Consider the following 12,621-nt stretch of genomic DNA (forward strand, 5'->3'; position numbering starts at 1 on the left):
TTTTTTCAGAATTTTTCAGAATCTGGAAAAAAGTATATATAACTGAATCACTTTGCTGTACACCTAAAGCTAACACAATATTGTAAATCAACTATATTTCAATTAAAAAAATAAAAACAGAACTGTGACGGAAAAAAGAAATGAAAATATCATTAATAGTTTATTAGTTACATGTTGAAATGATGCAGAGTGCCTGCATCCCTGTAGATAATGTGGGACCCAAGACACTGATGATCTGGTCTCTCTAGCTGCATCCCGTGCTGCTGCTCTCTAGCTGTGCTCTATCCTGCACAAATGTGCCCTACTTTCTCTTATGGTTGGGACTCTGCTTTTCTCCTGGCTAACTTCTACTCATCCCTCAGGTGTCACTTAAGACACCTCCTCTAGGTAGCCTTCCCTGAATCCCCCACTGTTTACTTAAACTAAAGTAAGAACTCTAACCACGGGCTCCCACGATCTCTTTTATTTCTCCAATATGCTACCTGTCACATTTCCTGGTGATTTCTTGTTTAACAGCCTCTCTCTTTTACTAGAGGAGAAGCACTGTGAAGTCAGTGAGTATGTAGGAGTCTTTCGTCATTTCACTGTCTTTGCCTAGCACAATATGGGCATATATTATGTGCTTAACAAATGATCAGGGTATGTGTGGGTAAATGGATAAATGTGGAAGTGGTCCAACTCTACGGTGTTTGTTGATTGACTGAAATCTTCCAGTAAGAAGATTCATCATTTTCAAAATTAATCTCTGGGTTCCACATGCCTAGACTCAAGTTGAGTTCAGAATAAAAAACTCATATTTGCACCTTCCCATGAAGTCTTCGCCAGTTATGCAGGAGGACACGATTGTCCACCCTTTGGACTCTGCAGTAACCTGAATAGACTTGGCTTAAAAGCGACTTTATATACAATTAGACATTGAGTTCTAGGTGTGGTGAGTGGTGGCCTGGGGCAGGAAGGACTCTGATTCTTCTTTATAACGTTCCCAATGCTTTTCCCAGGTCAAACAAAGAGCAAATGTTCAGTTATCATTTGATGGATAGATGGATGGATGGGGAGATAGATGATTAAATGAACAGGTGAATAGATAGGTGGGTGGAGAGGTAAATGATTAAATAAGTGAATATATGCTAGAAGTTAGAGCCAGGAAGCAGAGGATATAAATATTACAAGTGTCAGCCCAGGCTCGCCAAGGGGCCTGTGAAAGAGAAGGTGAAACAGCTCAGTTCCCTCCGGACTGAGAACTGGCAGAAGCAAACCTTAGATCAAGAGGGGTTAATGGACTTCTTGCTGCGTTATTAAGACTTAATTTCTTGTTTATTAAGAGAACATTCTGTTTAGAGTCGCTTTCCCATTTGGGCATTCCTGCAAATTGCCTCTTCACCCCTTTCCTCAATCTTTCTGTCTCTGGGGGCTTTGTCTCACTCTCTGTAGCACTTCTTTCAGAGGGGAACAAAGTGGGACACATAGGAAATGGGGGAAGTGGGGGCAAGTCAATCATCTTATCCTTTGAGTCACCTGGGGGCACTGTTCCCAGAAGAAGGAAGGGGATGTCTGGATTTCAGGCCTCTGGGGCATCCCTCATCCTTTCCTTCTGAGACCCTGTGACTTTATTCTTAGCCTTCCTCTTAGCCAAGGGGAGCTCTCCCAAAATACAGGGTGGGGAACGAGTATACACACAAACATACATTTACACAAGCACAAAAACGTGAGTGTTCACCCATCAACAGACATTCATGCAATACACATACATTCACATACATGTGCAAGCTTACATATACACGTATATGTGTACATTGTACTCATATACATGGGTGTAAGATGTATGCGTGTGTGCATTGCATATGTATGTATGTATGTCTGCATATAGATTAACTTTCACGCAAGCACAGGCAGGCGTCTGTGCACATCCATCTGTGCAGGGAGACATGCGCTCCCATGCACGTGTGCAAGCTTAGCTGTATATATCACACAGACACCCACCTCCAAGGTGTTTCCTTTAATCCAAAATATGATCTTCAGAGGGACTAAGGGAACTTGCTATCCCTGTATTTATGTGGGTCATTCCAGACCCCAATTTTTTCCCTTTACCACCATCCATAAAAAAATCACTCATACCAACTATTTTGAGTTTAACGGATTTCACCCCAAGAGTGAGGATCCCATGGAAATGCCTTAGATGTCAGCCCTCCTGCCAGCTCCACTTCCTCCTTCTCACTCTGCTTCCTTCCTCTTCCCCAAACGCATTTACTTGTCCTCTATGTGACAGTTTAAGAATCATCTTTTGTTGTTCGAGCGTGCCCTCAGGAACTCACCTGACACCTCAAACAGCTTATCAAAGCATTTCCTCTGAGTGAACAGGTGTTCTCCTTAGGGAAAATGACAGTGAATACAATTCTCTGCACCTCCTTATATTCAGATGGAAAAACTGATGGCCAGACAGGAAAGTGAATTTCTCAATGTCTTCCATTCATCTAGTGAGTGGTAGGAACGGGTTTTAATCCCAAGTCCCCCAATTTTTTAGTCTCGCTAAATGATAACAATAGTTATAATAAAAACAGTAATAATAATAATAGCTAGAACAACAGCAATGACTTGTTAGGTGCCAAACACTGCACTAAGCACTTTCAATGCATCATTTTATTTAATCTTCACAATACGCGTGAAGTACTAGTATGATTTCTATTCATAAAAGAGGAAACCAAGGCTGAAAGTATTGAGTAACCTGCCAAGGTGACCCAAAACTGGTGAGAAACAGGCGATCAAACTCCAGAGCCTGCCCTTGCATGCCCTACAACCTACCGCCTCCATTCTCTCCCATTGCATGGGAAGGCTCTTAAGAAATACTTTTCCACAGATGAGTGAATGAAGTGATGATGTAAGAAGGACCTCACACAGTTGCTGGGCTGCTGCCACACTGTGTCCATCAACAGTAGATCCCCCACCGTCACCCATGCTGAGGATTCAGGGAACATTTAGGGCTTGCTGTCCAATACCGGAACTCAATCCAAAGCTTTGCATATTTTAAAATATTGTGCTGTGAAAACAGGAGAGGACCAAGGCTCTGTGAATAATTCAACACCTCGCCTCAGAGAAATTAAAAATATATTTCACTGCAAAAGAAAAGTCTGTTATTTGGGACTTCCGGGGACTTGGACAGAACACAGTTCCTAATGGAAGCACTGCACTGATCTCAATAATTGTTTTTTTCAAGTGAAATGGGAGATGGGGGAAATTTAAAGAAAAGGGTACAGGTTAATGCCACACTCAGTGTAGAAGTGATTTCATTTTCACTTTACAATAGAGTAGAATTTATACTACATGATTTAACACTCAAATGTTAAAGAATACATGCTGGCTGGTTGGTTGTTAGATTGGGTGGGTTGGCAGGTGAGTGACTTGGTTAAAGAGATGACAGATGTTGGGTCAAAAAAATAACACAGGCTTTGTGGACAATAAACCCTAAGTTCAACACTTATTTTTGTCCCTTCTTAGCTATACCTCTTGTAAGTCTCAGCTTCCTTATCTATAAAATGGAGATAATATAACTTAACTTGCCATTTTTGAGGACTAAAGACTATGTACAATACCTGCTGTGAGCAAATACTCAAGGAAGTGTAATAGGAGTAGCTAAGTAGTGGATACGAATGAATGAATGAATTTGCCCAACCAATTTCTCCACCCAAATTCTCCACATCATTGGTCTTCCTTGAAATGCATACCTAGAAAGCTTCCCCACCCTCCTCTACCCAGGCAACGCCTACTGAGCTGAACTGCCACTTCCTCCAGGAACTTTATACTGACTGCTCCAGCTTGTAGCACTCACCCTCCTCTAAAAAAGATCACTTGTTATAAGCATGCCTCAGTCTACCCACCTGCCTTTGTCAGTACACCAATCTTGTTCAGCTGACAGGGGCCTTATCTAAATGCATAACTTTGCAGCTCTCTGAGCAGGTGGCATGGTGCTCCACTGCCGAACGGGCTTTCTCAAAATTCAGTGGACTTAGTCACTGTGGCAGAAAACTGACGGCCAAAGGATTGTAGCTCATTATATAAAATGATGCACGCAGGCAAGACCCATAGCATCTAAGTGCACTAGCCTCTACCATTTCCCATTTTCTTTGCATTTCTTTCCTTCCTTTTATCCTCCCCTCTTATCTTCACTCCCTTGAAGATGAACTGGACATGATGGGGAGGGATGGGTAAAGCTGAGCAGGGTGGAGCAATTAAGCTGCTTTCCTACTACTCTACTCCAAACCCATATAAGATACAAACGATACCCCATTTGTAAAAAGATAACCTCAAGTTATCAACCCCTAACTAAAGCAGACTTCAGCAAACAAAGGCACTTCTCTAAACATCATCTGAAGTTACTTCCCCAGATTACACTGCATTCCAAAGGAACTAATAATACGATTAAACATTCCCAATGAATTGAGCGAATTCCAAGGTGAAGCCATATTTCCACAAAAGTTAGTAAACTCTCAAGTTAGACTGTCCCAGAGAACGGAATCAACCAAGACAATGTGGCTTATCTGGCAACATATACTTCTGAGTGACATACGATGGCAGAGATGTCAAGATGGCTTTGATCCTAGGCCATCCCACCGTCCTCTCCATCTCAGACTCAAAGTCATGACAAGGCTATGGCCCAGTGGCTGCTGACCTACCTCCCAAGGTAGCGGAGATGAGGAGGTGGGTGCCGTACTTTTTGATGATGGTATCGATGAACTGCTGAGTGGTGGGTCTCCTGCCAAGCAGGCGGATGCTCCTTTGAAACTCCGGCATGAGGGGCACTGGATGACGGACCAGGTCTCTCCTCTCAATGGCTGTGTTCCTCACCTTCCAACGGGCAAACTCCCTGGGCAGGAGACATGAGTGAGACTTTCCACTTACCACCTCTACCCCCAAGCCAAAGCCCACCCAACCATCCCATCCAGGCGTCTATCCTTAGGTGAGAGAGTGCCCACAACTATTTTTAATATTTGTGAACTGATACTTAGATCTGGAGCCCTCAGTCTAGATCTAAGTATTGGGTACTATTCTCATCACTGGGATACTGCAGTGAACCAGACAGATGCAGTCATGTTCTCACGATGCTTACAGATCATCAGAGGTACAAAAATCATTGTCATCTAGTTGCTTATTCATCTCCCTCACTAGACTGTGAATGAAACCAGAGAGATGGGATCTTCTTAGGTACATGGTACATGTTACATGGTGCGAGTCACAAGTATGCTAGCTGGATAAATAAATAAGCAAAAGAATAAAAGGAAGGAAGGCTGTGTACCAATGGACAAGACGTTAAGGCACAATGCAACTTGAAACCTGTTCTAAGACAATTCCACAACCCAATAATTAGTCCAGAGCTCAGTTTCATTCGAAATTTTCACATGCATTCACTGAGCAAATACTGTTTGGAAGAAATTAAGCTTTGTTCTGACCATGTAAGGGAATTTCCACTCTTCCCTTCACTAATGACAGAGAAAATCAAGACAGAAGAACATTGAACTTGGGAGTCTAAGCTCAGGGTCTCGCTCTGCCTCTTGTAAACTATGTGGTGTGATCTTGGGCAGAGGATGTCACTTCTCTGGATCTACATTTCCTTATTTATAAAATCCAATTAATATTATCTATTTCCTATTGCTGGTGCCCGGATTACATGAAACATAGGGTGTGAAAACACCACTGGAAATGCCAGGCACTAATCCAATGTGAGAGTTTTATAACTTTTATTTCCTCACACATTCACAGATACATAAATCATTAAAGGTTCACGTGTAATGAATGAGGAGAATGCAAACCAAATACAAGTAGACATCTAAAGGGCCTTGGTTCAGGTTGTTTTTGCTTTAATAATGACCTCTGCTCCTACCAAAAATGGAGCTCCCCCTGAAACAACCAGTTCTCCAACCTGAGTTACAAGCTCCAGGTCCCTTGAGAAAAACGGACTAGCCAAGAGGACTGTAAGGTCAGCCCAGATAAATGATGGGAATGAGAGTTTAATGAAAAGGTCTCTCACTCCTGCCACAGATGAGAGAGATGAATAAAGGAAGGGGCACAGAGCAAGAAGAAGCAGAACAGGGTGGGAATCGGGCTGGAATATGTCTCAGTAATTCAGTGGTGGAGTCTGACCCCTGATGCACAGAAAACTGTGTCTGAGGAAAAAGCTTTCCAATTGGAATGCATTTCCAAGCCTCAGAGCTTATAGTCTGTGGCTGCTTAACAAATCTCTGTCCATAATTCATAACATAGTTTGAATTCTAAATAAAATCTCAGTACTCTGCACATCTTAGATATGTATTAAGTCAATCAACTGCACTCAGTGAATCTTGCAGGGCACCTACTAAATGCAGAATATCATGTGTACAGGAGGGGAGTGGACACATCCCAGTCTCAGAAGCTCACAGTCTGGCAGGAAAGGCAAGACATGTCCAGCTTATTGTAAACCAAAGACTACAGGATGCAGAAGAAGGAACACAGGCTTCTCAGGTCTCTAGGGGAAGCTTCAGTGAGGTCTTATCTTAACTATAGTTTTGAAGTTCACATGTGATTTAAACAAACAAAAATGTTGTTTAACATTTAAACAAAACCCAACAATCCACATGGATGAAAGGGCAGGAGCAGAGTGAGTGAGAGGGGGATACATAACACATTATGGTAAGAGCTGAACAGGAAGGAAAGTGTATGAAGAGGGTGTGAAAGGGGACAAAATGGAGCAAGGGGGTTGACCAGACATGAGGAGAGAGTGGGGAATGTGAGAGCCAGCTGAGGGGAATCTTATAGGTGAGGTAGCTGGCGACACAACTCCCCAAGATTACTGCTCCCTGATGTTCACACCCTGTGTAATCTCCTCCCCTTTAGTATGGGCTGGACAGGACCCAGTGATTTGCTTCTAATGGACAGAATTTGGAGGTGATAGCATGTTAATTTTGTGAATAGGTTACAAAATAGTTTTGTGATTAGTTTACTTCTCACTCAGCCATAAAAAAGAATGAAATAATGCCATTTGCAGCAACATGGATGGACCTAGAGATGATCATGTGAAGCAAAGTAAGTCAGAAAGAGAAAGGCAAATACCAGATGATATCACTTATATATGGAATCTAAAATACGGCACAAAAGAATAGGTCTATGAAACAGAAACAGACTCACAGACATAGAGAACAGACTTGTGGTTGCCAAGAAGGGGGTGTGGGGGAGGGATGGACTGGGAGTTTGGGATGAGCAGATGCAAACTAGTATGTATGGGATCGATAAACAACAAGGTCCTACTGTATAGCACAGGGAACTATTGATATATTCAATATCCTGTGATAAACCATAATGGAGAAGAATATGAAAAAGAATATCTAGAGAAAGAGTCACTTTGATGTACAGCAGAAATTAACATAACATTGTAAATCAACTATACTTCAATAAAAGAAAAACAAAAAAACCTATAACCCCCAAATACGGCAACTTCCGTTTTGCCCCTCCCCTCTGTCTCTCTCTCTCTGTCTCTCTTTGTCTTTGTCTTGTTCTTGCTGCCATGTTGTGAGATGCACTGTTGAGAGATCTATACCGGGAGGAGCTGAGGGAAGACTCTGGCCAATAGCTTCTGAGGAACTGAGACCACACAAGGGACTGAGTTCTAACAGTAACTATGTGCATGAGCTGGGAAGCAGACCCTTCCCAGTGGAATCTTCAAATGACAATAGCATGGCAAGAGTAAGGGCAGAGCCACAGCCAGATTCCCTACCCACAGAAACTTTGAGATAATACATAGTGTTATATTAAGCTACTAACTTGTGGGGTAATTTGTTACTCAGCATTAGATGACCAATAAAAGGCAATGAGAATCATTAGATACTTCTCATCCGCTTATCCCTGAAACTTATAAAGCTATGTACGTGTAGTTATGAAAAAGAATATATGCATAGAAACATACACATATTTCAGTATAATAGACATATAGTTCTATACTATTATGTTATAAATTATAGTTATGTTATATACAGGGATATATATAGAGAGAGATAGATATATAGATATAGAAATATATAACATTTATTTACAGCTTACAACCTTGGGTTACTATTTTTTTCATATGAATATGTCTACAGTCCTCAAAACTGACATGCATTACACTCAGAGAGGTTAAGTAACATGTCAAAAGTCACACAGCTCATTAGTGGTAGAACTGGGGGTAGAAAACTTGTATCCTGACTCTTAAATCACACTTTTAATGTAGATATTGAAAAGGAGACTATAAAAACCATAGTAAAACCAGTACTGACACAAAGAAACAATGCCACCCCCACCATCAAATTATAAGCCTATGACTTAATTCCTTTTTCTTTCTTTCTTTTTTTTTTGTGTGTTTTTAAACAGCCTCCACATTCTTTCTGATGTTCACTAGCTATACACCCAGGGCCTGCCATCTGTGTTGCTTCCTTGAAAAAACTAAGGAGGAAGCCAGTGCTGGGTTCCTGGTTCCTGCCTCACAGGATGGATTCAAGGCCTAAGTAAGGGGATGCATGTGACCCACTGAGCACAGTGCTGGGCACTTGGGAAAAGCTCAATAACTGAGGGGTGTTATTATGAAGTGCTGACTCTGCCAGGCACTACCTGTTCAGCACCACAGACAGCTCCCGATCCTAAGGAATTTCCATCTTACTGAATGATGTGCTATTTGCAACAGTCATCTTAGTCACAGAGGAATCAGACAGGAGGATCCCTGACCTAGTCTGGAGGAGCAGCTGGGGTGGGAGCGGGGATGTCAAAAAATTCTTCTGTATAAGTTGAATCTTGACGAGAGCATAGCATTTGGCCAGACAAAGATAGGGGAAGGATATTTCAGGAAGAATAAGCTCCACATGCAAACATGGAGAAAAATAAGAGAGAATAAGACAGTTGGAGAGAGAGGGATGTGTGTGTGTGCAGTATTCATGTGTATTGAGTGCATGTGATATATAAATGATAAGAGGTAAAGACAGAGAGGTTGTCAGGGACCACACGATGAAGGGTCTTGTGTGTTGAACCGTGTTATTAGATTTCTATCTATTAAACTCTGTTCTTTTTTTTTTTTAAGATGTTGGGGGTAGGAGTTTATTAATTAGTTAATTTATTTTTGCTGTGTTGGGTCTTCGTTTCTGTGAGAGGGCTTTCTCTAGTTGTGGCAAGCAGGGGCCACTCTTCATCGCGGTGCGCAGGACCCTCGCTATCGCGGCCTCTCCCGCTGCGCAGCACAGGCTCCAGACGGGCAGGCTCAGTAGCCGTGGCTCACGGGCCCAGTTGCTCCGCGGCACGTGGGATCCCCCCAGACCAGGGCTCGAACCCGTGTCCCCTGCATTAGCAGGCAGACTCTCAACCACTGTGCCACCAGAGAAGCCCTATAAACTCTGTTCTTAATGGCCAACAGTCCAGACTAAAAATGTTCTAAAAATGAGTCTATGTGACTCTGTGACGATCATGAGAATGTTGGAGTTAATACTGTAATAGCCACAAGATTCTACAATTTTATTCTCTTTACCAAAATACACTTCAGTAAAAAGTCTTCACAGTACCTAGATCTATTCAGAAGTAGATTTAAACAACACTAGAACTAAAACAGTTCATTTATGCTTTCAAAATTTGAATGCTTATTATTTTTCCAGATCTGAGTATACAGCAATAAACAAACTAGATAAAAGTCATGCTATCAAGGAGCTTACATTCTCGTGAGAGTGGACAGACAATAAAAGGACAAATGTGTAACATGTCAGAAGGAGAGAAGTGCGATGAAGATAAATAAAGCAGAGCAAGGAGGTAGGGATGCCCTGGGGTGGGGTGAGGGCATAGTTCTATATAGGTGGTCAGAAAACGCCTTCCTAATTTGACGACATTTAAGGAGACTTGAAGGAAATAAGGAAGAGGCCATGCAGCCACCTGGTGGAAGAGTAATCTAGGAAGAAGGAACAGCAGGTGCAAATGTCCTGAGGTAAGAATATGTTTGCCAGGTTTGGGGAAGATCAAGGAGGGAGGATGCAGGATGAGATGAGTAGATGAGTAGAAGAGATGTTATGAAAGGAAGGGCAAAAAGAAAAAAAAATAACATCAAAACATGGGATGGAGTTGGCACCAATCTCAAAAGGCCATTCTAGATTTGGTAAAGACTTTTTATTTTTAAATTCTAAGTAATATGGGAAGTCAAAAGAAGGTTTTGAGTAATGACACCATCTGATTTATGTTCTAAATGAGGAGTAGGCAGTCTTTTTCTGTAAAGGGAAAGATAATATTTTAGGCTTTGCAGCCATAAGGTACCTGTTACAGCTACTCAACTCTGTCCTTGTAGTGTGAGTAGCCACAGACAATAAATGAATGAGTGTGGCTGTGTTCCAATAAAACTTTGTTTATAAAAGCAGGTTTCAGGCCTGATTTGGCCCATGGTGAGTATGACTCCTGTTCTAAAAGCATCACTATGACTCCTTTCATAGAAGTCATCCAATCCAACCCACTCAGTTCATAGATGGCAAAACTGAATTTCAAAGACATTGACTTATTTTCCCAAGATCGCACAGCAAAATGATTGGCAGGGCTGAAATCAGAGCCCAGGGCTTGTGACTCCAAGTGCAGTGCCCTTTCCACTGCAACATGCCACCTTAAAAAAATAGTGAAAGAAAATAAAAGAGAGAAAAAGCCTGCTTTTCATGTTGTCTAACTGCTCTGCTGACCCAGGAACAATTTTATGTAAGTTCTCAGTGAATTGAGCACAACATAAAATATATCTTTCCTTCTGAGCCCACAGGACAAGCAAATTCCCCTTGGAGGAGAAGGCAGAACTCACAATGGCATAGGATATGTTTATGCCCAATTAAGCATCCCAGCAGGGCGGGCAAACCAATTAGACTGAGATTCAAAAAGGATCCTGGATGGAAGGCATGGGGTGGCTGCAGCAAGGCTCATCCCACTAGGGGAGCGGAGGGTGGGAGGGCGGGTGAAGACAGTGGCAGAGGATGGATGGAGACTGGATCCAGGGTCACAGGATTTAGGATGAGGGTACAGAGAAAACCACAAGCCCAATGCTCTCATTTCAGAGCACTGCTTTTATAGTAATACTCCCTTGTCCCCTTGGCTAACCCTCTGTTTCCTAGACACACACACACACACACACACACTCAATGACACATTGAGAATGAGGTTGCACTGAAGAAAAGATTGTGAGACAGGCAGGAGAACTGGCTCTGTGCCCTTGTGAAGGTGTGTGTTTACTCTCCTGTGAAAAAAGTTGGTAGTATTAGATGATCTTCAGCTTTGTATCTCTCAGCCAGGGCCCCAGGAGATAGAAATCTTCGGTTAAAACCTGACCCTGCCATCAATTAGCTGTGAAATCGTCATGAGCTTGCTTATACTCCAAAAAAATGTAGATGTAATCTAGGGGAAGCATATCTACCTTAGAGGGGTGGGTTTAGGTTTATATTAAATCACGGAGCACAGTATCTAGAACATAAAAACCCTGAATAAAGGTAGTGTTAAATTTATTATCTATATTACCATTGTTGTCATGGTCATAGGAGGGGCTCCAATGGGAAGGTGGGGAATAGTGGATGATGGATGGTGGGTAGAAGACAAGAGGAAACAATCCTGCTCTTTTTAAAGCTATCAGTAGGTAGAACTTTTGTGGAGGGATTTGATTCCTGATTCCCGTGAAGTATGATAAAAGTACTGACTGCATTTAAGAAATGGACTGACAGTTTATAAACTTCCTCCTACTCTATCTCCTCATATATGCGATGAAGACTAAAAACATGCATCTCCCAGATTGTTCTGAGAGTTAAATGAAATAATGGCTAGAAAACCTCTTTGTAAACTGCAACAGGGTATGGACAATTGTAAGTTGTTGTTTATTATTATTATTTAGTATTATTATTATATCTATATTAATATTATTATCATATCTATATATTAATATATAAATAATATATATTATTTAATATTATTATGATGATATTTAATATTATTTGCATAGGGCACAGTTATAACGATATTATTATTCCTTAAAATGTTTGCTTTTGTTTCATCATGTGTAAAATGGGGGATCACAATTTCTACTTCTCAGGGTTATGAGAACATCTCCAGTAGTGTTGGGTCCTTAGTAAGTGCTGGATAAATGTGAGTTTCTTCCATTGTTTCCTAGATAATCAAAGTTACGAATTACCTCTAAGGAAGTGAAGGGTTGCTTTACTCTTCTTTATGAAACATGTTTTGCAGCTTTTTTAAAAAATTGAATCTGATTGCATAGCAGAAACCAACTGGAGGTGGTTTTCAAAAACACACCTATTGTATAGACTTCAAAAAATAGAACAATTGAAAAATAAAGGGAGGAAAACAAAGTGAATTTGGAGTTAAAATTAGCATGCAAAAGCAATCCTATAAAGTCCTGAACACTTGATAGAAGTGGACAACAAACGTCTCTGAGCTTCCTTGCAGCCAAAGGAAAAAGGGAATCACAGACCAAAGAGCCACACAATCAAGAAGAAAACAGAGCAGCTGTTGTTCAAAGTTGTTGGAGATACAGAGAGTTCCTGGATGCTGTGATAAGATACAAACATCTCCTATGGTTTCTCATAAAGAGATGGATGTAGTTGATGCCGGTGGGGAATG

The 12,621-nt window shown here is 41.4% G+C and overlaps 1 protein-coding gene across 1 annotated transcript in view; it reads right to left on the reverse strand.

The window, feature by feature from the left end:
• BRINP1 (BMP/retinoic acid inducible neural specific 1) overlaps nt 1-12,621 on the reverse strand; it is a 128,814-nt gene that overhangs the window by 62,801 nt on the left and 53,392 nt on the right. Inside the window, exon 2 of the mRNA XM_022578901.2 lies at nt 4,668-4,858. Within this exon, the coding sequence (XP_022434609.1) occupies nt 4,668-4,858 (191 nt within the window). The remainder of the gene's footprint in view (nt 1-4,667; nt 4,859-12,621) is intronic.

The sequence above is a fragment of the Delphinapterus leucas genome, chromosome 6 (assembly GCF_059928025.1).
Source record: "Delphinapterus leucas isolate spDelLeu-1000000601 "Yukka" chromosome 6, BTC_Dleu_Yukka2, whole genome shotgun sequence".
In the NCBI taxonomy this organism is placed as follows: domain Eukaryota; kingdom Metazoa; phylum Chordata; class Mammalia; order Artiodactyla; family Monodontidae; genus Delphinapterus; species Delphinapterus leucas.